This window comes from Pseudorasbora parva, chromosome 13, assembly GCF_024679245.1.
Source record: "Pseudorasbora parva isolate DD20220531a chromosome 13, ASM2467924v1, whole genome shotgun sequence".
Classification (NCBI taxonomy): Eukaryota; Metazoa; Chordata; class Actinopteri; order Cypriniformes; family Gobionidae; genus Pseudorasbora; species Pseudorasbora parva.
In genome coordinates, this window is record NC_090184.1 from 11,469,684 (window position 1) to 11,495,667 (window position 25,984).

Sequence of the window (25,984 nt, forward strand, 5' to 3'; positions counted from 1 at the left end):
TTTCTTACAGCTCTTAAAGGTTGTTGGCCTTGTTTGTTTCGTTGCTTCTATTGCTCTCCCCTTTTTTGTAAGTCACTTTGGATAAAAGCGTCTGCTAAATGATTAAATGTAAATGTAAATGGATTCAACCTAGGGGTGTCGCAATATACCAGTATTGAAGATAACCGTGATATTCAAAGCACGAAATATTGACATTGTGCTAATTTAGGGTGTGGCAATATACCGGTGATAACAGTATTTAAAACGAATAGGACCATTACGATAACATGACACACAAATACTCCAGTGTCCCGAGTCCGACTGGAGCCCATGTTTCTTTCTTATTTCGCCCACCTTATTACAGACTGTTGCAGCCATAAAAACAGTTCAGCTTTGTTTTTAATGTCAAAGTAGTTATATTAAGTTAATTTAGAAAAAAGTTGAGCAATTTTTGTTTCTTAAATTAAAGTTTTTGCTTTTTAAAGTGACCAAGCGTCCAGCGGCCGACAGTGAGTTAACCACAATTCTTTTTTAGTCTAATTTAGTCAAATCAACACTTGCCTATGAAGGACCATCCCTGCAGAAATTAAAAATAAATGACTGAATGAATGAATAGGTAAATAAATGAATGAATAAATAAATATATACATATGTAAATTAATAAAAACATAAATAGATAAATAAATGTGACCGTCACGGAAACCAGGGACACAAGTCGGCAGCACAACTTTCGAGCAAAATTAGATTTTTTCTTTTTTTTCCTGAGCGTTTGTTTCAGTTTTTTTCTGAGCGTTTTTTTTTTTTTTTCAAATTATGCGATTTTCGTTTTTTCGAGCCTCTCCGTTTTTGAGACAGCAGTATTGGTGTATTTAAAAGCGTACATTTTGAGGTTGAAATTGGCTTGTTTTCGGAGAGTCTAGCACGCAGTAGGGGTGTGTCATTGTCTGTGTGTATTTCCATACGGGATAAGCCGGCTTTTGTTTCTTTTGTTATTGTACCTTGTAGCTTTTGCTGTAAAGACATTATGCTTTTTAATATTGTAAATGTCAGGGGTTTGAAGAGCTGGCGCTAGAACTAATTAATGTCAGGGCTGCGTATGGGAGGGTTCCTGTAAACTGTTTTTCCCCACCATGTGACAATTTTGAAATGGTGTACTGACATGGCAGAAGGAAAGAAGGAAGCTTTAGTACAGCACCGTTATATTAAGACTTTGTTGAAGGATGGCACAGTTGTAATGACCACAGACCACACATGTGGACAGAGGATTATCAGAAAATTATTTGTTATAGTTATTTGACAATCACATGCCGTTTCATAAATTTTACTCCTGGCAAACGGTTAAAAAATAAACATGTGAGAGTGTGTTATGAGCTATATAGTAGTCAGATAGATATGATGGTGCTACTGCAAAACACATCACTGCAAATGAGTAAAGCAAGCCAACGCAAATGGCCGTAAATGACAGGAATTGAAGATCGGATTTATTTTCCTTTTGCAGAGGTGTAAGGTATAAGACCTTTGTTTTTATTGCATGCTTTTATTTTAATTTTTGTTTGTTTAGATTGTGTTACCCGTTTCATTTGTGAGTGCCATTTTGAGCTGTTGCAGCCTGCCTCAGCTTGTCACAAATGCCTTTAACTGTGGTGGTAATAGTAGGCTAAGTTAACTAACATTGTGATGCTTATAGACATCATAAGCAAGACAAGTGAAGTGTTGATTTGAGAGGCTAAATTGATTAAACATGCGGTTAACTCACTGTCGGCACCGTTTCATTCTGGCATTCAGAACTGCCTTAAGTGGCATTGATTCAACTAGGTGCTGAAAGCATTCTTTAGAAATGTTGACCCATATTGATAGGATGGCATCTTGCAGTTGATGAAGATTTGTGGGATGCACATCAAGGGCACGAAGCTCCTGTTCCACCACATCCCAAATATGCTCTATAGGGTTAAGATCTGGTGACTGTGGGGGCCATTTTAGTGCAGTGAACTCGTTGTCATGTTCAAGAAACCAATTTGAAATGATTTGAGCTTTGTGACATGGTGCATTATCCTATTGGAATAATTTTACAATGCAACGAAAATAGTTATTGTGCGCACAAAAATCTAAATAACGACTTTATCCACCAAGTTATTGACGTGAACTCGATGCATGCACGAGAAAATGCCGAATGCTCTGCCATTCGAACACATGACCCCGGAAGAGGAGAAGCGCCGCTATCGCATGAGTTCGAGCTGAGTTCGTGTCAGAGACCTACACGGAAGACAATAACTTGGCGGATAAAGTCTTTTTTTTTTTTTCGCATAAAAACTATTATCGTTGCTTTGTAAAATTATTGTACAGCCACTGTAGTGAGATGGACTTTGTAGTGACGTCTTTAGTGCCTTTTATGGGTCTTGTGAGTGGACCAGTGGAAATATACTGAATGCCAATGGAGGCCTTTTTGAAGCCTTTCTCTACCATCAGCTTTCAACAAAAATATCTTATTTTGTGTTCCGAAGATGAACAAAGGTGTTACGGCCGTCCAATGACATGAGGGTGAGTAATTAATGAAATAATTTTCATTTTTGGGTGAACTAACCCTTTAAAAGAGATGCTACCAAAGGTCATAGATCCTCTTCTTAATATCATTATTTCATCTTTGTCATTAGGATATGTAGTGAAAATTTTTAAGTTGGCTATTATCAAATCACTTATTAAAAAATGTAACTTGATCCTTCAGATTTAGTGAATTACGGGCCAATCTCAAATCAATAAAAATACTTGAAAAGGCAGTGCTTTCACAATTGTGCTCCTTTTTTAGAAAGAAATGGTATCTGTGATAATTTCCAGTCAGGATTTAGACTGCATCATAGTACTAAGACTGCTCTCATCAGAGTTACAAATGATTTACTCCCATCATCCAATCATGGTTGTATATCTCTATTAGTTTTACTCAATTTGGCATTAATGGAACTGCATTTGCATGGTTTAAATCATACTTAGATCATTATCAGTTTGTAGCAGTAAATGAAGAGATGTCCTAGGGCTGGGCGATAAAACAATAACGATAATTATCCTAAAATTATTTTCCTCGATAAAACGATAACAACAGTTCGATAAATTCTCAATATAATGCTAACGCACTATGCGTAATGCTGTGTGTGCGTTTTGAAGACCGGGCTTCTGGGTGCAGCACATGGTGTTGTTTACAGTCACAGTGGCTGACAGGCTTGAAGGATCAGAGTGAAGTGGAGCGAGAAAAATGAGAGATAGTGAAGAAAAATCAGCGCTCACGACTAGCTCGGAGGACACAGGTATCGTTGACTAGAAAATGTACTCAACTTCAGTGGTTTGGAGATATTTTGGCTATCCGACAAAAAAAAAAGTGACATATGTTACGTGCACTGCTTATCATAGGTTCACCACACAGAATATAATTATTTTGCTTCTTCTTGTGGAAAAATACATTGGTATCATAATTGTTTGTCTTTGGTGATGTATTAATAACTCAGCATTGCCTATAGCAAAAGAGAAATAAATTCATCCAATGTTTAAAGTGAATGAAATAGACTTGACAGCTTACTGGAGTTCCACAACTACTGAACTGTGTACTCTCTCTTGTACCAATCCACTGTGAGGCAAGAGAGGGGAGACTCAAAATCTTTCTAAACTTAAAACGATTTTTTTGCCTGTTTGCATTTTAAGTGTTTTACTACTTACACATTAAGTATATATAATTATATAATTGATATATAGTGTAGAGTAAACAAATCTGACCACAGTTAAGATTTTAATTGTATTTATTTAGTTTATTTATATTGTCAATGTACATGCTACCACTAGGAGATATTATTAGGAAGCAGGGTGTTAGTTTTCATTGTTATGCTGATGATATTCAGTTCTGTATTTCTTCACACCCTGACATAACTTACCAATTCACAAGATTAACAGAATGCATAGCTGATATATAAAATCGGGTGACTAGTAATTTCCTGCAACTTAATAAAATGAATTATTGGACAAGAAAAACTCTGCAAGTAGTAAGCTAGAATATTGTCTAACACTTGATGGCTGCCCTGTCAAGTGCTAGTTGTCAGTTAGGAACCTGAGTGTGCTCTTTGACACTAATCTTTCATTTAAAAGCCACGTTTCTAGCATTTGTAAAACTGCATTCTACCATCTTAAAAATATATCTAAATTACGGCACATGCTTTCAATGCAAAATGCTGAAAAGTTAGTACATGCGTTCATGACCTCAAGGCTAGATTATTGTAATGCTCTACTGGGTGGTTGTCCTGCTCGCTTAATAAACAAACTTCCGCTGGTCCAAAACGCAGCAGCTCAAGTTCTTACTAGAACTAGGAAGTATGATCATATTAGCTATGTCAACACTGCACTGGCTACCTATTAAGCTGCATACATTTTAAAATCTTACTTATTACTTACAAAGCACTAAATGGTATAGCTCCCCAGTACTTGAGCGAGCTCTTAACACATTATACTAAATCACGTCTATTGCAAACTCAAAACTTTGGCAGTTGATAATACCTAGAATATCAAAATCAACTGCAGATGGTCGATTATTTTCCTATTTAGCACCTAAACTCTGGAACAGTCTTCCTAGCATTGTTCGGGAAGCAGACACACTCTGTCAGTTTAAATCTAGACTAAAAACATATCTTTACTATGGCAAACACATAGAACATTATCAATTACTATAATTCAAATCAGTTAAATGACTGTTAGGCTGCATTAACTAGGTCAGCCGGAACTGGGAACATTTCCCAACACCTGATGAACTTGTTACATCACAAGAAGAATGGCATCTACGATAATTTTAGTCTCTCTGTTTATCCCAAGGTTTATGGCAGTCAGCTGCATCTGGGTCGTATCCAGATCAGATGGTGGACCTGTGCCTAGACATGACCAACACATCCCTAAAATATCTGCAGAGAGTGTTTCAATAAAACTCCCCCTGTAAATGCCGTATCTACACGACATACTCGTGTAAATAAATCGGTCCCCCGCATGACGACTCCAATCTTTCGAATAATCTTACGAATATCTATTGATCTAATATGACTTGAACTGTAATGTTGCTAGAATCATAATCATATTGTTTGTTCGTCGGCCAGGGGAGAACTGGCACCCTGACTGAGCTTGGTTTCTCCCAAGTTTTTTTTTTCTGCATTCTGGCCCTGATGGAGTTTTGGTTCCTTGCCAATGTCACCTTTGGCTTTTGGCTTGCTCAGTTGGGGACACTAAAATGTCAACTATATTACCGATCTGCCCGCATTGACATTATGTGATAATTGAAATTAGCTGGGTAACATCATTTTCTCCAGAGCGGAGAAATCAAATTCTCAAGAATTAAATTCTGTTGCATTATTTTCTTAACACTATGTTAACACTGTGAAGCTTCTTTGAAACAATTGGACTTGTAAAAAGCACTACATAAATAAAGGTGACTTGAATTGACTCAAGTTAATAAACACTTTTACCACGGTCATACATTTTATTTAGCATAATTACGCATCCATTTACATATACTCCACAAGACCAAATATTAGCTAAAGTTACACAAACTACCCAGTTCAAAAATTTACATTGCCTTGGTTGCTTAATTATGGTGTACAGCTGCCTCGATGATCAGTGACTGTGCGCATGATTTCCTGCCTTGCCCTGAGTAGTGAAGCTGCTCACTATCTGAAGCCTCCATTGGCTATATGATGATGAGATCCAGCTTTTCACAACTAGGATAATTAAGGGACTTTTACACAACTTTTACAAAATGTGCACTCCATTAAAATGTTAACTTTTAATGTAAACTGTTATTATTTTGTCTTTTGAAAAATATATAATATCTCATCTTTCTAAAGGGCAGTAAGATTTTTGCCTGTGTCTGTGATTAAAAATGCTAAACCGTGACCGATATATAATACCGCAAATCGGTCAACCAATATTTTGTGCTGTGTCGCACTTTATGCATCAAATATTCTGAATCTACTTGACAACGTTAGTTAGGGATACCACTGATCAGAAAACAAAATGACCTTTTCAAGCCATTTCAGAGAAAATACATAATGAAAGAATATCAAAGAAGATCAATAACAATATATTGTTTGCTTTAGCTATGTCTTGTTTGCCTGATATACTTTGTTTTAAAGAATAACACTGTCTGAGATGCATTGATGCATGAATGCAAAAAGCTTGCCTTAGATTCTTGCGTAGGGAGGCTGGGTCATTAGCCAGTAGAGTGTTCACTAAGCCAAAAAGCTGCATGACCCTCTCGTCTTGCCTTAGATCTTCATGACCCTTCAGCAGGAACATGAACTCATGGCCATTGCTACCTACAGGGTGCAGAGGAGAAGAGAAAGCTTTTGTCTTTCCATATCAAACTCAACTGCTGTACATACATTGTCCTTTACTATGGAATTCCAAAGCTGCCACTATTAAAAATAAATAAATACATAAGTAGATATACTAATAATTGGAAAATGGAAAAAATATGTATGCATAAATAAAAAAATATATATATATAAAAAAAAAATATATATATATATATATATATATATATATATATATATATATATATATATATATATATATATATATACATAGAAAAGCAAAAAAAATAAAAAATAATAATAATAATTTCTACATTTAATTCCATATTTATGTTTTTCCCCATATTTATTTATTTATTATTTCTACAGGTATTTATTTCTAAATTTATTTATTTATACATTTCTATATTTATTTGTTCCTACATTTATTCGTGCATAGGGTAATGAGGCTATAGCTTGATACGAAGCTAAATATGAAGCAAAAGCCTAAAAAAGGCCCGAAGCCCAGCTCCCATTTACGTATGATGTGAAAATTGGCCCGAAGCCTGGCCCTAGGGACGTAAAAAAGTCGGGGCCTGTCGGGCTCTGGCATAAACGCATGGCTATAGCTTACTGACGTTGATGCTGTCTGTGATTAAGGACTTGGATAGGTATATGGTCTAATCTAAAAAAAAAAAATTATAATAATCTCACGGGATTAGTCATACCACCCTAAATGTAGCCTACTTTGTCGTAAAATGTCCTATGCTATCAAACATGAACAGCAACATCTTCAACAGATCTGATAACCGGTATAGCCAAGCAATTTTGACTGAGCCCGAAAGGCTACTGCAACACTCGTCGCCGCAAATAAGTAAAGCAAGCCAAAAAGAGCAAAAGCAAAGCAAAAGCAAACAGCCGTCAGTGAAACAAAAAAATAGGCCTAAGTCTTAGATGCTTAAAATCAAAAACACAATCATCTTCATTAAAATTAATGAGACTAAATGATCTTACCAGTGCTTAATTTGGTTGAATTTGAAATGAGCTGCTGAATAAAATACAGCTTGAATTTTTTGCTTTCGTTGATGTGAACTCCGTTAAATGTGCATATCCCACAGGAATTGAAGATCTGATCTGATTATATTCATTTTGCGGAGGTGTAAGGTAAAAGACAACCTGCACGTTCTTTTGTGTGATGGTGTGTATCGTTTCGTTTGCGAGCAGCATCAGGCTGCCTCAGATCGTCAAAAATGCCTTTTTACTGTGGTGGTAATAGTAAGCTAAATGTTTAAACTAACATTGTGATGCTTGAAGTTTTACATCTGTGGATTATATTATAGGCAAGACAAGTCAAGAGTTTATTTGAGAGGCTAAAATGATTAAACATGTTTAACTCACTGTTGGCCGCTGGCCGCTTGGTCGTCAGTTAAATCTTTTTTAACTTTAATTTAATTTGCTCTAAACATTTTTCTAAATTAACTTAATAAAGAAACTAAACACAATATAACTACTATGACATTAAAAACAAAACTGAACTATTTTAATGGCTGCAACAATGTAATAAAAAAAAAAAAACGTACATCTTTGCAAATGAATATAAATCAGATCTTCAATTCCCGCGGTATATGCAGATTTAACGGAGTTCACATCAATGAAAGCAAAAGATTCAAGCTGCATTTCAAATTCCAAGTAGGCGTAAATGCTTTCCGAGATTGTTTCTTTGCACTTCTCATTGTTTCTTTTAATTAATAAAATAAATATAAAACGAAGGACAAGCCTAAAAAAGGCCCGAAGCCCAGCTCGCATTTAGGTATGACGTGAGAATTGGCCCGAAGCCTGGCCCTAGGGACGTAAAAAAGTCGGGGCCTGTTGGGCTCGGGCATAAATGCATGGCTCTACGTGTTATCAGATCTGTTGAAGATGTTGCTGTTCATGTTTGTTGGCTCAGGACATTTTAAAACACAGTAGGCTACAGTTAGGGTGATATGACTTAACCCTAATATTAAGCAATTAAAGTTAAAAAAAGATTACAATAAAATTATGTTCTTGCCAATGTATACAGAATAAGTAAAATAAATACATAAAATTATAATTAGTGTATATTATAAGCACTATAAGTATATAAGTGTATATACAACCTCCTTTTTCACTCACTACAACAAACATGCCTAAATCAGGACCTGTGGATTCATCCCAAACATCACAAGATGGGGTTAAAAAAAAAGCTGAACAAAAACATTGCTGAACAAAAACAAAAAGCTGAACAAAAACAAAAACATTAAAGACACATTTGCAGCCTATGCAAACCAATACATTTTTATTTGACTCTTACCCATGATGGTGAGTTTCCGTGGCCGCTGCTTGGAGGTGATAACCTGCAGTGAGGGAGCAATGGACTGGATACGTATTATTGGCTGATTGGGGTCATATGTTCCGGGGACAGCCAACTCCAGATCACGACACATAAGCAGTTTAGGTGAGACGTACTGAAGCTCTAGAGAAGTTAGCTGTGGACAAAGCAATTCACATAAATGTGCACTTTAATAGTGTTACTAACATAATTAGATCCTGGTAGAAGTAAGAGGTTCATTTTAAAAGTACACCTCTTTTATACAATTTCACATCTGACAAATCAACACTGTCAGATATATATGACAACAAAATATAAAATCTGGTAATATCAAAGTCAGTCTTCATTCTGAAAATCCTCCCTTCCATAGTTCACTGGCTATGAGTTCAACAGCATCACATAGGCCTGTAGTGAGTTTTATAGTTGTTATCATTTTTAGAATGTACTCATATTTTCTGTTCTCAATCCAAAATAAAATGGTTTTGTTAATTTCATTATTATTATTATTATTTCATTATTATTGGAGCACTGCACCATTTAGAAAAACTGTTCACAGACCTGTGGCAGCTGTTTGGAGATCCTGCGGAACACGTGGTAGTACAGGTCCCAGGCCTGTGTCAGGTCTTTCACGTTACCTGATCGCATGTACTTTCTGCACCAATCCTGTGCCTCCATCAAGTCTCTGCCATAAGCCTGAAACAACAACCATGGTTATAAAATGTAACATGATTGAGGCTGAAATGCACACTAATTATTAGACAACTCTACATTTATCCATAGTTATAAAAAGTACCATTAGTACATACATTCTTAAGGCATGGAACAAAACATTCCTCACAGAGTCCCCTAGGTTCTAGATTCATGAAGAAGGTCATTCTAATAATTAAAGAAAAATAATAATAATAAAAATATTCTGTCATGAACAAGAGTGCTTGTAATGAATAAATATTTCTGATATAAATGGTCAGCATCTTTATTCCTGGTAAAGTACTTTCTTGTATGGAACGAAAAGTGGTTAATGTCTTTATGTACGGAAGTAGCTAACACAATCTTCAAAAAACTCACTGATGAATAGTTACGAAAAAGAAGAAAAAGAAAAAACAAAAATGTATTAAAATTATGAAATGATTAAAATCTGTTTTGCACATGCATGACCACAGAGTTAAACATTTCAGACAATACAGGACAGCCTCTGTCTCATTCACTTCATGTCTGTGGGAGTTACGCACAGCTTAGTGTGGCCCAGCCACCGCGCCAGGATTCCGGTTTGGGATGGGCCAGACCAATTGTCGATGGGCCTTAAATAAAAAAGGTTAAAAAAATCATCCATATACTGCTTAACCTAATAAAAAAATATTGACTATTTTTTTTTTTACTTTTATATTATCTGTGCTTATACATAATATATGATGCTCTTTAAATATTTTGTTGCATTTTTAAAAGTTTCGGTGCATAGGACAGACTATCTGCGTTCGCTCTCCATGGTTCTAACTACAGAAGAACGCTTTGGAATCTCCATTACGCATGAAACGCATCATACCTGGGCTGCGTTTCCCAATAACATTATTAGCGCGCTACGAAGACTCTTAAGGTATACTACCACTAAAGGTATATCGTTGCTAGGCGTCTTCAGGGCTATCATCCACTTGTGAGGCATAGGCTGAAAGGCAGAGGCACTGGCGCCCTCCATTTTGACGACTTCTTTAAGTTTTGTTTTATAGAAAACTCTTTTCAAAAGATAATTGTTTGATATAAATTGTATCTTAATTTTGATTCTTTTTTTTATATTAATCAATTACCCGTATTTAATAAATAAGAAGCAAATATATAGCAGACAATGTAACAACCTTAGTGTACTTGACAGAATTACTAAAACATATTTTGCTATCTAAAAGTGAAAGATTTTTTGTGTCATGAATGCATGCATGTCTAATTTCCTCATATTAAATATAAAAAGCATGTGGACTGATATTTTTTTCAATGTCTGGACTCCTTTATTAATGGAGTGTATAAACAGACAGAGAGAGAGAGAGAGAGAGTTGTGAATATATTAATATATTGTGAAGAGAAAGTTGACAAGAGATGAGATGCAAGACCCAATACTCTGGATGAGCTTAAGGCCGCTATCGAAGCATCCTGGACCTCAGCAGTGTCCTGAGCGCTCTCTTCTAACCATCAATAGAAGACACGCCCCTTACCTGCTGATTGGCTTCAAGTTTGTTATTGGACTCGGCCAATAACAAGGTTTTGAAATAAATAACACTTATCCCACCTTTAATAGCGAGAACTGAACCCTAAAAGAAAGTGTTACTTAAAAAATATAATTAACACTGCTTGGGAACTTAGATTGCTTTATGTAACAAAATAAATAGAAGGTTTATGAGTCAGTGACAGTAACTGTTGTTGCAGCTTGAGTTAGTGTCATAATGGAATCATATTAGACTGATCTATACCAGTGGTTCTAAACCTTTTTGGCTATTCATTAGACAGCATTTTAATGGTGGATTTGACAGTTGAGAATGATTACACTGCAAACCAGAGTTCACTGTGTTTTTAATTTAGCGCACTCTGATTAAACATTTTAGGACAGAGCATACTAAATAAAACTTTTCCATGACTTCCATAAGATTTTATTAATTACAATAAATTTTCCAGGCCTGGAAGTCACAAATGTTTCAGGTTTTCCATGACTGGGAACAATTGTAGATGCACAAGATTAATAACAAGAAGTTATGTGTTACAGTGTTTTTATTACTGTTGTAAACTCAAAACACAGATTACCTGTGGAAAAATAATTGTAACATGAACCTTTAAGCATATAAAGGTCTTATTTTCTTTTTTAAAAAAAAGAAAAAAAAAGTATATTCTTTTGTAAAGTATGTGCATTTTTACCTGATTAAAGGATGTTTCTTTCAAAGTCTGTGGCCCTCTCTCCATCATGGCATGAAGGGGCTCCAGGACAGCAAACATTCCCTTGACATTCCTCTCTCCAAAGTACAGCCGTGACGCCTCCTCCAGGCCCTCATGCCACATTTCATGCCACAGAATAGCCACCCTGATCAGCTCCTCACTTACCTGAATATGGGGAGAATCAGTGATTATCTGGTGCTTCTACTTAGACAAATTTAGTTTTTTGCAGATGTTTTGGATCGTAATTGACCCTTGGCTAAGCTATGCTTTAAAAACACTGCTTACCAATTCTTCTCCTGTACCTGAACGATTGTTGATATTTACCATGTTTTCAGACAAGCTTTTTCATTTTTCTATTCTCTCATCCTCTGGAGGATCTAAGAGTTTGATAAGGACTTGAACTTGTACTCTCAGACTTGTATTCTCACACACTAGCGCTTACTCTGCCAGTGATATCACTTGTAATCACCACCTGAATTCTACACTGACTGCGACACTACATATCAATGCATTGTGGATTATGCCAATGAATCATTGCTGTATTTGTAATTTTATTAATTATACGCTTGAGTTTAGACTTTTTATTGCTAATATACAATAATTAAACCTGATATTAATTTATGATTTGCAGCTCTTTGTGTTTGGACATTAGGCTATTTATTATAATTTTGGTATGATGGCACTCCTTTATTTTGAATACATAAAATAAACAATTTGACAAAATTCTATTTATATTGTTATTATATTGCTTACAAATGAGCACAGTAGCCTATAGTTAACCGTCTGTTTTAATTTACTTTCTCATAGTAAAAATATGGCACTGGAGGCGAAAAAAAAACATTTAATATAAAAAATGCCAATTCACTTTAAAGTCAGTTATAAAATGAGAGGTGTCATGAACTGGCTTTTGTATTTTTTATACTGTTGTGTGAGATCAACTTATGACGTTCGCAAGGTTTTTACATTCAAAAACAACTTATAAGTAATAGGCTATTTTCTACACTGGTTTTGAGACTCTCTCAAATGGTTAAATGGTTAAAATATCGTAGATCAAGAAAGTAATGTTATATTTCACTATTTAAGATTCAGCGGCCTGCTAACGGGCTTCCGTTTTGATAGCCCGTCTGGAAAACACACTTTGCGAGCCCTAGGAGTCTGATCCCGAATTGCAATGAACCAATAAAAAAAAGTTTTCTCCAGCCTGTGACAGCATGCTAAGGTAACAATACAATACTATCACATATAAAAAACATGGTTTACTCACATAATGGTTTCAATGAACACCATTAATGTATGTCTATGTATATATGTGTATAGAATTTTTTTGTACTTTTGAATTGTGATATTGTATCATGTCATCTTAATTAGGTATTAATAGTTTCTTATTTTATCTGTGTTAACTGTGTGTTGAGTTTGATGTGTTGTATTGTCGAAGTTGGTGGCAAATCAGTTTCCCTAAAGGGATTAATAAAGTTTTCCAATCCAATAAGTGTGTTGCACCATTCCTGTCGTGTGTATTTCCATACAGTATAAGCCAGCTTGTAATTGCCCCACCCTCCAATAGAAACGTGGCTACTTACATATGTGACAATGAAAGCGGCATAATAAGACTGAATAATATCCCTATTCTACAACTGAGCGAAGTCAAGACGAAGAAGAGGAAGAATGTATTGGACTGGAGTCAGACGAATTGGACCGCAAGATATCAGAGGCTATATCAATAGTAACATTTGATAGGGATAAAGACAGAGAAATGGGGAACATCCGTAACTGTGACTGTATTTACACAAGGAGAAAAGAGAACTCTCTGCATGGGAGAAATTCCTGTAGCCAGAAACTTTCTCCAGACATTATGCACAACATATGGCTGGATTCTTTAGCTACGGAAAAAGAGTGGCAGGACATGCAAATTATTGGACATTATTGGCCTGAATCCACTTGAATTAGTTTGGACTGATCTTTCAGTAGCCACATTTCCATTACAGATTTGCACAAAAACGTTGCAATATTTAGGCGTCTAAATGTCAATAAAAAACTATTAAAATGACGGCGTTTCAATTAACCACTGTTATGGATCTACAATGGGTTTTTTTTTCCTCCAAAAAGTATGCAACGTAGGTTGGTAAGTTTGTGTATAACCCAGCACCAAAATGTTATTTTATTTATATTTATTTTTAATGGAAAATAGGCGTGTTATCCACGCATCAATTAAAATTAAAATAACTAAATGTTTGAATTTACATGGTGGTAACTCAAAGTTTTTTTCTTTTTCTTCATTATTTTGGCTTTGAATTTTGTTTGTTAGAAATATGAACTGAATTAAGAAATGTTTAATAAACAAAGAACATTTTTGAAATTAAGACAGCTTTTGAAATGAGTGCATTATTTTATCTTATATAGATTTTATATAAGAATTTGTCGGCCATGGGTTATAGAAAATGTATACCCTATTTAATTAGGCTTTGTTTAAATATTAGCCTATAATAATTTTTATTTATTTCATATGTTGATTATTTAAAAAAAAGCAGCAGAGGAAGGTTATACATAAGATGCGCATATGTCTGGAGCAGTGTTGGTCAAGTTACTTCAAAAAAAGTAATTAGTTATAGTTACTAGTTACTTCTCACAAATAGTATCTAAATTAGTAACTGAATTACATCCTTATAAATGTAACTTATTACCAGGAAAAGTAACTACTGTGTTAGACTTTTTTTTAAATCTTCAAATATGTCAAATAACTTGGATGCTCCCAATAATACGTTAAATGAATGAAATGGACACTAAATAGAATAAATTATTATTATAAAACATTGTATACTAATCTAGACTATTTTAATGTTGCTGTGGGACAATGTGAGAGACACCAATCAAATTCAATAAATTATTGTAAATATCAATAGGCTACTATAGTGGAACAATAAAACAAAATAGATTGTTTAAAACTGTAATATTTATTGCCCAGACCCCAACTGGCCAACAAATAAATCTAAAAATAAATGATGCGCCTTAAGAAAAGTCTACCAAAAACAGAAAATAATAATAATAAAAAATATATTAGCCTAACTTACATAGCCAGCCCTAGACTCTTTGTAGTGCACATTAAAATTCTAAAACTGTCACACAACTTCACAACTGGTAGATATATTGTAGCCTACATGAAGTATTTTCTTTCTCACAAAAGTAAATAGTTTAACAAGAAGTGCTCTCAAGTCTTGTTTGTATGGCGGGCTGACTCACTCTCCCACAGCTCAACTGCCGACAACGGCAGCATGTCCACAACCTATGTATCTAGATATTATTTTTTTAAATTCTGTCTGGGTGATAAGAGTTTGCGGTGGAGAAAAATCTAGTTTTGGTTGCTTTAATGTTGTGGCTCTGTCTTCTCATTTGGTATCAGAGCTCACATTATCCTTTGGGTTCACCGACGTGGAGAGACTCTTCCTGGGCATAAGTTGCACATTACATAAACATTCTTACCTTTCACCTCAGCGAGGGAAAAGTAGTGATTATACTTCCAGTTTGCGAAAGCTCACTTTGAAGTCATTGGACATGCCATCGCTCTGACTCCTGGTCGCATGCGCGTGCGTGCGTGTATACCTAAGCCAATCATGACTCATCATCAGTTGTGTCTCCCACCCACCTATCATAATCAGTTATGTGTACAAACAACACGTGCACGCACGCACGCACGCACTCTCTCTCTCTCTCTCTCTCTCTCTCTCTCTCTCTCTCTCTCTCTCTCTCTCACACACACACACACCTCTGCAGGTCCCTGACAGAGAGCGCACCTGTTCAGATGAAAACCGCTTAAGTGAGCTATAGTAACGCCAAATTTTATTCTCAGTAACGGTAACAGCATTGTAACGGGGGAAACATAATTCCTTCGATTACTTAAAAATTTACACTGTTAGCAATGCCGTTTATCTATAATGATGTTATTCCCATTCAGGTCTGGAGACATGAAGTGGGTCAGGCATTGAGTATTGTTTTGAATAAAAGTCTTAAAGTGACTTTCGTTTAGTTTTTCAATGAGAACGAATTTCTAGTGTAGCCAATTTACTTGAAATTCTTAGGTAGTCTGATATTTATGGTTTCAAAGGCAGCCAAAATCAGAATTTGAATGGCCCGAATAAAGCTCTCTCTATGGACCTGACGTGCGATGCCACAATGGCCACAACTTCTTCAAATATTATTAGATTATCAAATATTATCAAATATTTTCCATGTGTTACACATCGCTAGAAAGCTTGGATACTACACTTTCAGAATCTGTGAATAACTCAAAATGCCCCAGAACTGACTTGTGTCCCTACTTTCTGTGATTGGTCACATATAGAAGGCACAGCATTGTGTTTTAATTTCAATATGTCTGCAAATCCAGTATAGACCGAAGACTTGTTTACAAATGAATTTACGCTGCGATATGAAGTGAACACATGTACAATGTCTTTTGTACTTCATTAAAAATAAAATTCAACCCCACATTCCTAATATTAGAATCTGAAGGAAGCTTATGCAGTGATTGTGTTCTTCCACAACCAAGAATAACGCAATATCTTGCTAACTTCTTCGGTATGTTTATTGCTGCTGGCTAGCGCGATCTGAACAGCCCACGAGTTAGTGGACTGGGCTACTGAATTAGACATACTTATTATTCTGTAGAAGTGGCGTTTCACCACACAATTTACACTTTTTTATATATCAAAAGTTGATTTCTCAATTCATGACCCAGTTAACAAGGAAGTTTTCAGCTCTAAAACGTACAGGATATTCTTATATTACCAAAACCTTTTATATTTCAAAAGCTCAAGGTAAAGTTGATTTCTCAATTTATGACCCCTTAAAAAAAACTTCACAAACTCACATTCACAGAAAATCTCACTGTTTATGGACATCTCCATCTCATTCTTATAGCACATTGTATAAAGCTTGTCGGATTGAGCAAAAGCAGCCAAAAGGTAGCAGAACATAGTGAAGGGCCAATGTGTACCTAATAAAACATTTATTATTCAGACAGTCAAACTGAAAGTGAACTCATACCATAATGGCTTGCTGGACCAGCGTGTTGCAGTGCTCACACATGTTCTTCAAGATCTTGTTGGCTGCATTGTGGCGGGCAGTAGTGGTGGACTTGGAGGCCACAGTAAGTGGATAAATCAAAGCCTTTAAGTGTGCAAACAGAAAGCCTAAGTATCACGCCATATGATTCATGCACACTAACCAGTTAAAAGGTTACTTCAGTGATTTAGAATTAAGCTTTGCATTTAAACTGGCTCATTAATGTAGTAGAAATGTGAATTTATTTTTGAATTTGGTACCTTCTAGACTGAGAAAAGACAGAAAATGTATTTTTGTCTCATGGGGATGAAAGACAACCAATCCCAGAATGCACTTGCTTTGTTTCCCTACGAGGCTACTCCCAAAGGTATCGCTACTGGATTACTGAATCAATTGCCCGCCGTGTTCATTTTCATAAAATCAGTTTAGTTAGAAAACAGACACTACAATTAAACAATTAAAAACTGAACATGTCTGTTCAATATATGGTGAGTGAGCCGCCGAGCGAGTGTCACGGCACAAAGCAGCAGGAGTCAGATTACATTCATTGTGATGAATGAGCCGAATAATCTCTCGTGATGAGAGTTGAGGTAATTGCGGCCGCAGCAGTCATTCACAGCACGTGTTCAGTCTGGCGTGTTTTCTGTTCATCCCTTTAGAAGCTTAACTTTCATAGGAATTCATTTAAAAAGTTGAAACACTCACTTTGCTCCACACAGCTCTGTTTACATGAAGGCCCGCAGCCTGAGTGCTGTGAGAGCGATCTCACCCCCCATGAGCGGGTTGAAAACATGCGGAAATAGCTCCCTCTATTGGCTGTAGTCTTTAGCCTTTGGCCAAAAAATCCTCAGATGACACAATTTGACAATATTTGCGTCATCAGAGGATTTTTTCCAGAAATAAAACACATAAATCTCTCGTCTCAGGGGGATATGGAGGGGGGGACAATTATTTGAATATACTCCCGTGTTTCTACTGATACAAAGCCATATGCAAAATCAGTGAAGTAACCCTTTAAAATTATGGGCACATCTACTCATTCTTTGTCACGACTATTTACTGGTATCACATTTTAGAATAATAATGAAATCATCAAAACTATTAAATAACACAAATGGTACTACAGTGCCTTCGGAAGTATTCACAGCATTTACCTTTATCCATATTTTTTTTATGTTACAGCCGTATTCCAAATTTTATTTAATTCATTATTTTCCTCAAAATTCTTCAAAAATACCCCATAATCACAATATCAAAGAAGTTTGTGAAAGAAGCACACATATTTTCAAATAAGATGATGTGAGATGATGCCTATGTGCCTATATTATGGCACGTAATTATGAAGATGGAGCTTCTATGTGCATTTCTCTAATGTTTTAATGTATACCTGGGGGTGGTAACGGCCAATGTCGGTGAGTAGCTGGTGAATAAGACGTCCCACCAGTGCACGTGGGGTATCAATTCGCGCTATCAGTTGAGGGATAACCTGATTATAAGGAGGAAGATAAAACATATTTTTGCAGCAATTTTAGGTGAAATTCAGCCATTTAGAAATTTTCTTTAATATCAGTATTTTTGCCTTGCAAAAAATATTCAAATATCCTTAAAAACATTACAACAACTATACATTTGTTTGGGAAGCAAAATAGACTTTATAAATTAAGTTTATTTTCTTACCTCATTAGCAAATTGATACTTATTTTAAAATGTATACTTAATTTAAGCATAAAACCAAATAAATGCTAGATATGTGCAGATCTACAAATCTAAAAAAAGCACATGAAACCACGTGTACACAAAGTTCTGCTGCCTATGGCAAAATATTTTAAGGATTTAACTTAATTTTTGTTGCAATCATGACCCTGTATGTGTCTAGAAAGTTGGAAATGGTCTTACCTGCAACCAGGTGTCTATTTGAATGGTCTTAATACCTTCAACTAGAGCTTCATTCACATCAGGCCAGTGGCCATAATCAAACCATAAGGTCAGGACTCTAAATGAAAAGGAAAAAAAAAATTGTTACATAATAAGTTACTCCATGATTGTACTTGAATTCAGTATATATTAAATAGTTGTTTTTAGTTTGAGAGGTGCTCTATATAGATATCTGCATTTCAGCACGTTATAAAAGAAGATTAAAGATTTGGAGGGCAAATCAATTTTTATTTCATGGTGACTTTAACAACTCATCTAGAAACCACAACTTAATCTTAATTATATACCCAGCTCAAATCTTTCATATTCTAGAAAATTATTTTCAACAAGCTCTTTTTGCTCATAAATGCCATTCACGAAGAGTCAAGATTTAGAGACTATCATATAACATAGACTTGTCCCTGTTAAATTCCTTTTTTATTGTGAATTTTAGAGTGCTCTGTTGTTTTGCTTGTACATTATTCCTCTAGAACAGGAATGGGCAAACTTGGTACTGGACGGCCACTGTCCTGCAAGAATTTAGCTCCAACCCTGATAAACCTCACCTGCCTGAAGCCTTCCAGTAATCGTGAATACATTTATTAGCTGGTTCAGGTGTGTTTGATTAGAGTTGGAGCTAAACTCTGCAAGACAGTGGCCCTCCAGGACTGGAAGTACCCACCCCTGCTCCAGAACATTGGTTTTCAAACCTGTCCTGGAGGCTACCCAGCCCCGCACATTTTGTGTGTCTCCCTTATTTATCACACTCTGATAAGGGAGACATTCAAAATGTGCAGGGCTGGGGTGCCTCCAGGACAGGTTTGAAAAACACTGCTCTAGGAGATTGTTATGATACTACTAAGCTGATGTGTCTCCTTGCAGCAGATTTTCGTTTGTTTGTGATTGAGAGATTCCTGACTCTTCTCATTTATACATTTTATAAGCTCTTCATGAGTTCTCAGCTGGTCAAAATACCATGATATGTAGGCTACCCACATAGACTGAGTGCATTAAGATCATAGCACAGCATTGTTTTAGATGGTCAGTAAGTTCTCTGGCGAAATATAGATAATAAAAGCAATTAATGAACCATTAATTGTGACCATGTCAGGTTGTGTAGAACCTAAAGGCATATTTTACACCTTTAGGTTCTATATCTTTAGATTTGTTGATAAAATGCCAATGTGAACACCAATGTACGTAATGTATATACAGAAAATGTATATACAGTTTCACACATACTCCGTCTACATTGCGTATGCAATCCAGGAGCGATGCACGCTGTTGTGCTTTCACATATGCCGCGTTTGCAGCACAGCACGTAACTGATTCGTGACTGTATACCACAAACACAGCATTTATTCATTATTTTTATTTTAAATGTAAAAGTTGTAAGGTTACTGAGCATGGCTTGTCATCATTGCAATTCACTTATATACACTCTTTCATAGATGACACATTTAAAAGCATTAATATAAACAACGTATTATTCAATTCCTTTATTTCAATTCCTTTATATTTGTATAGCCTTTAGATTTATATATTACGTTGCTCACGCAATGCAAGTGGCAAAACTTAAAAAATGTAAACTTATGTTATAGTCAATGTTAAAATCACACACATTACAATAGACAAAAAAAGCTTCTTTTTTTTTTACAAGAAATCTAGCAGGTCATAAAGAACTTTGTTTTTCCACCTCCAAGAAAGGAGGAAGGACGAGTGCTATCCATTATGTCTCCTATTAGCTAAATGCCAGGTATGGTGTTATTTTCCTTGCTTTACCTGAGGCAAAAAAACATGTGATTACTTTGAAACAGAGTAGAATTGTAAATGATATTCAAATTATATGCATATGTGGTGAAATTACTAGATTTTTGCATCAATACATGGTTGTTTTAATGCGAAAAATGCACTGTCACTTTAATTCTGTGATCCAGCACAGCAAAAAACGGACTCGGTGTGGAAACGATCACTGTATGTTGCTGTATGATCACTGCTGTATGCACACCACTCCTGAAATGGATCGCCGGACCGCATTCCGTGTGCAGTGTGAAAGCTGTAATCCGTTAACATGGGTTGGGTACGGAAAAAAATATGCACCGCATACGCACTGGAAACTGGAGTATGTGTGAAACGGACGTTAGAGTACTTAGTGCTGACTTACCGCAGTGTGTCCTGTAAGTTATTTCCACGTGAGAGTGAGATAGATCTGAAAAACCCTTGCACTGCTGGCACTGTATACAGAAGGAGTGTCTTGGACAAATCCTGCAACATAAAAACCATAGAGTTCAACCATAAATATGACATGAATTCCAACATAAATAGAATAATTTCATATGTAAATCCATGTTAATTTTTTATGTGTTGCATGTGTTTCTTACTTGGAAGATTTGTTCATATGGCATGATAAACACATTAGATTTCATGTAAGATGAAAGATGCCAAATCCATTTTATTGTTTAAACTTGTTTCCTTGCTTTAGACTTATTTACGTGTTTTAGAAAATTGTTTGGAAATGCAGTAGAGGCCAATATTGGAGAAGCTTTGCACACAACCTTTTAATAATACTTCAATGTTTATGCCTGGTTTTGGTTTATTCCTCACCTCATTGACTTTCTTCTGTCCAGGGGAGGGTAAAGGACTGTGCTCTGTGCTGTCTGCCTCACTGTCACTGTTACTAGCTTCACTGTTGGCACTGGCACCGCTTGCATGTCGTAGTTTTTTCTTCTCATCACGGCCCTGGTTCTGGTGCTTGTAGTGAAGCACGGCCTCAAAGTTCATTACTGCCCAAGCGTGCCAGGCCTGCAGAGGCAATATATTTTATCTTAGTTTTGACAAAATTGAAAACAAAAATTACAGATCCAAATACATACAACTTTACTGAACAGTTTAATTGTTAGTATGTTTTTTTCAATCCATGTGAAAACAATTGTCAACTACAAAGAGACAGCTGCAGGATAAATAACAGCTGTAATGCTTTTTCATGCATTCTGACTTATTTACACTGTTAAAAAAAAGTTGGATTATCATGCTAAACATGAAAAAAAAAAAAAAAAAAACTACCTAACTTTACCTAAACTTTATATATATAAAATAAAAAAACGAGTTTGATGTATTAAAGAGTATTTCACGTTTCTTATTTTTCCATTAGGCCTGTATGATAAATAGCCTATATATAGCATATAATAAATCAGTAAACTAGATGAGGTAAAACAAGCTATACATTGGCAGATTATTTTGCTTGTTTTAAGCAAAAACCCTTTTAATTTTGAGTAATAATAAAAACGGAGCATGCAGGAGAGAGCCTCAAAACCAGGGTAAAATAGCCTATTACTTTTTCATTATGATGTTTTTGAATGTAAAAACCACGCAAACATAATAAGTTGACCTCAGAAAACAGTCTAAAAAATGTAAAAAGCCAGTTCATGACACTTTTAATATTATTATAATAGAGTTCTACATTGTTAAATTTTATAAGGGATTTGTATCAGTGGTCTCAAACTGTATAATTATTTTTTATTATTATTCATGCATCATGTATCATAAACATCTAATGAGGATCAATGGGAATTAGATTTTGGGGTTATAACATAGACATGGTTCTTGACAGGTTTCATGAAATTTATCCACATAGATTTAAAGTTTGTGATGTTAACATACCTTGTACCAATTGCGATCATGCTCCGTTGAGTGACTGTAATATTGTAACACTTTAGGGATGGTACTCTCATTGATACCCTGAAGGCTGAGCTGCCATTCCCCTAGCTTCAGAAAACACCTGCACAGAGGACAAACCCATTAAAAAAAACATGGAAAATGGTTTGTGTGTTTCCAGTTACCACTATACAAATAATCTCGCCTAAGCTACCAAGAAAGCAGGGAAAGTATCCCACTAAAAGCATATGGCTTCATTCATTCATACATTAGGTGTTTTTATGTGGTAAGGTGTCTGACCTGGCACTGCTTTCACTGGACGGAATTTGGCTGTGTAGGCAAGGGGCCCAGACTTCCAGGAAACTCATGCTTAAAGTTCATCAACTGTTGTTTAAGCAATTTATTTGTTCTTACCTGAATTGACTACTTGCACTGTGCTTTGAGATGTACTTCCGATTTAAAATAAAGTGACTCACTAATTACCAGTTTGTGTATGTCATGTAGGTGTTGTAGTCACCAAGTTAAAATCAATTAAAAAAATACATATAAAATATATAAAAAAATATGGACCTTTCCAGAGACAGTATTAGTTGTTTTCAGAACATCTTCAGAAATCAATGGAAGAATACACTTTAAAAGTGACAATACAGCACAAGCAGATCTGAGAAAGCAGTGGATAACTGCATTAACTGTCTGGGGTCAACTACTGAATTTTCCCCTCATAACAGTGAAAACAACTTAAAATATTCAAGTATTTTGTCAAATGAGCAATACATCATTTGAAACAGTAATAGGTATACTTTTATTTGTGTACACTCATAATAATGACAAAACTGTGTAAAATAAAGAAAAAAAAGGTTCTGCCATCCCAGTCTCTGTGAGCCTTTCTTAGCAAATAACTAAATTTTAGAAAAGTTTCAGTCTGGTTTTAGGTCACGACATAGCACTGAGTCTGCACTGCTGAAAGTCCACAACGACATCTTTCTATCCCTTGATGCTAAAAGATCTGTGCTGTTGGTGATGCTGGATCTAACAGCAGCTTTCGACACTGTGGACCATTCAGTACTTATCGTCCGCCTTGCTCAACAGGTCGGCCTCAAGGGATTAGTCCTGCAGTGGTTTCGCTCCTACTTGAACAACAGGAGCTTTTCAGTTATGATCAATGAATTTTCATCATCCACTGCTCCTCTGTCCTCTGGAGTGCCACAAGGATCCATTCTTGGCCCTGTTCTGTTTTCACTTTACATGTTGCCTCTTGGTTCCATTATTGCCAAGCACAATCTTTCTTTCCACTTATATGCAGACGACCTCCAGGTCTATATGCCTGTGATTCCAAATGATGGTTCAGCTCTAGACTCCTTGCATAGTTGCCTGTCTGATATTAAACTATGGCTTTCACAAAACGTTCTTCATCTGAATGAGAGTAAAACGGAATACATCATTTTTGGTTCCTCTATTTTACACCACGATTTATCATCACGCACAACCCCTCAAGTTAGTGAGGCAATAATTTGTTTGTTAAAATTCAGATCTCTGTCAAAAATCACCCCCAGATTCTTTATTGCCTCCTTAACTCTGTAGTCAAAGCAAGCTTTTTCCAGCTGCGACTTTTAGCCAAAGTAAAGCCTTTTCTGTGCCAGAGTGATCTGGAAAAGGCAATTCATGCTTTTATCAGCTCACGCATTGATTACTGTAACGCACTCTACATTGGCACAGTCTTCACTCCATCGTCTCCAACTGGTACAGAATGCAGCTGCTCGTTTTCTAACCGGTACATCTAGACACAGCCATATTAGTCCAGTTCTCTGTTCCCTCCACTGGCTCCCGGTTCGGTACCGTGTTGATTTTAAAATTTTAATGTTTGCCTTTAAAGCTCTTAATGGCTTTGCGCCACCTTATTTATCAGAGATTTTAAGTGTCCACCGTCCAAACACAGCCCTCCGGTCGGCTGACCAGATGAGGCTAGTTGTTCCGAGGTCCCGGTGCAAGCAGTGGGGCCATCGTTCATTTGCTTTTGCTGCTCCTAAACTTTGGAACACTTTACCAGTAGACCTGCGTGTTCTTACAGACCTGGCCCTGTTCAAGTCCAGGTTAAAAACGCATTTATTTAAACTGGCTTTTAACACACAGTAGCACTGTGGCACTTTGAATTTTATTTTTGTATTTTGTGTAACTGTTCCTTTGGTTATTGCTTCATGTATTAATATATTATTTATTGTAGATGTTTTTCTGTTTTAAATGTAAAGCACCTTGATCCTCCTTTTGGTTGTTGGAAGGTGCTATACAAATAAAGTTTGATTGATTGATTGAACCTCATTCTGAAATGCGTTAAAAAAATTAACTGAAACTCAGTGAATACTTGCCAGAAGTTGCCACACAGACATGAGATATGTCTTTAGAAAGCGTCTACTATTAAAAAAGTAATTCATATCTATATTTTTCCCCAAAAAATGAAAATTATTCCATAATTTTCTCACCCTCAAGCCCTTCTAGGGGTATATGACTTTCTTCTTTCAGCCAAACACAGAAGCCAGGGCCAGGGATTACAGTTTATAAAGTTTTAAGCATGGATATTTTTTTCTTACAAAACCCCATCGCTTCACTACAGAGGGCACTTATTATCTCACTGGAGTTGTATGGATTATTTTTAGTTGTATGGATTACTTAATTTATTATTGAGCTAGAAGATGGATAAACCAAAAGTCATCCAATTATTAGGGTAACTGTTTATTCATTCACACACAAACACACAAAAAATGCAATTTTAGAGTTAGAGTTAATGCTCTCTAGTTTTTTTCTGTTCATGATTTTTTTGTTGAAAATCATTATGCACAAACTCCCGCCACCCAGCAGGTTTTATTGGTCAAATCAATCCTTCAGTCATTTGTCAATAAAATGTCATACTCTAGGATTCAGAGTTTTTGCATTTGTGTGTGTGCATGTTGGGAGTTGGCAACCAGTGAGAAAATGTCTGGTACCTGGTAACTTTACAATTAATAATACTATTAATTAAGTTCTGCTTAACGGTTCCTGAGTTCTGTAACTAACAGCTGCCAAGACCTTTCTAACATGACTAAATCAGCCATCAACATGGCCGTGTGTGATTTGTTTACATACGAGCTACGGTAGGTCTATATCTATGGACTCAGATTAGCAGCAGTCAGTTTATAACTGTCTTTGACAAGGGAAATCAATGAATAAAACGGAGAAGAAAAAGAAAAAGAAAAAAAAAAAAAAAAAAATATATATATATATATATATATATATATATATATATATATATATATATATATATAAGGGGTGTAACGGTTCACAAAAATCACGGTTCGGTTCGATACGATACACTGGTGTCACGGTTCGGTTTGGTACGGTTCGGTATGTTTTAGATATAGCAAAAAGAAAAAATTGGCAGATAAATTACCTTTTTTTAATTATTTTTTTATTAAAACTAACAAAGTATGATTGTTTTTTTTTTTTTTTACATTGAACAATGATGGAGCTATACTTTACCCATCTTCTATGTAGTTACAGGAATAAGACATTAGCTCTTTACATTAGCTCTCTCCACACTTTTTTCACACACTACTGCTTCTGTCATCCCCCAAATACTCACTTGTTTGACTCTCAAGGGGGCGTGTCTGAAGAACATGGCTGTTCAGCTCCCATTCATAATGTAATGTGCCGTTACAGTCAGGTAGCTTTGTGTAGCCCTTGACATCCAGCCGTCTGTTGTCAGAGCAACCGCTGTTGCTTTGGCCAATTGGTTCTCTGTTTGTGGTTTTGTTTTTTGGGACAAAGCAGGAATTACTGG

The 25,984-nt window shown here is 35.8% G+C and overlaps 1 protein-coding gene across 4 annotated transcripts in view; it reads right to left on the bottom strand.

Annotated features, from left to right (window-relative positions):
* Nucleotides 1–25,984, bottom strand: part of mtor (mechanistic target of rapamycin kinase) — a 301,563-nt gene that overhangs the window by 51,208 nt on the left and 224,371 nt on the right. For all 4 annotated transcript variants that reach the window (XM_067413178.1, XM_067413177.1, XM_067413180.1 and 1 more), the window contains exons 38-47: nucleotides 22,180–22,297; nucleotides 21,124–21,321; nucleotides 20,684–20,784; nucleotides 18,502–18,598; nucleotides 17,993–18,091; nucleotides 16,588–16,710; nucleotides 11,530–11,712; nucleotides 9,196–9,330; nucleotides 8,620–8,794; nucleotides 6,176–6,311 (exon numbers count right to left, since the gene is read on the bottom strand). In XM_067413178.1, the coding sequence (XP_067269279.1) occupies nucleotides 6,176–6,311; nucleotides 8,620–8,794; nucleotides 9,196–9,330; nucleotides 11,530–11,712; nucleotides 16,588–16,710; nucleotides 17,993–18,091; nucleotides 18,502–18,598; nucleotides 20,684–20,784; nucleotides 21,124–21,321; nucleotides 22,180–22,297 (1,365 nt within the window). The remainder of the gene's footprint in view (nucleotides 1–6,175; nucleotides 6,312–8,619; nucleotides 8,795–9,195; nucleotides 9,331–11,529; nucleotides 11,713–16,587; nucleotides 16,711–17,992; nucleotides 18,092–18,501; nucleotides 18,599–20,683; nucleotides 20,785–21,123; nucleotides 21,322–22,179; nucleotides 22,298–25,984) is intronic.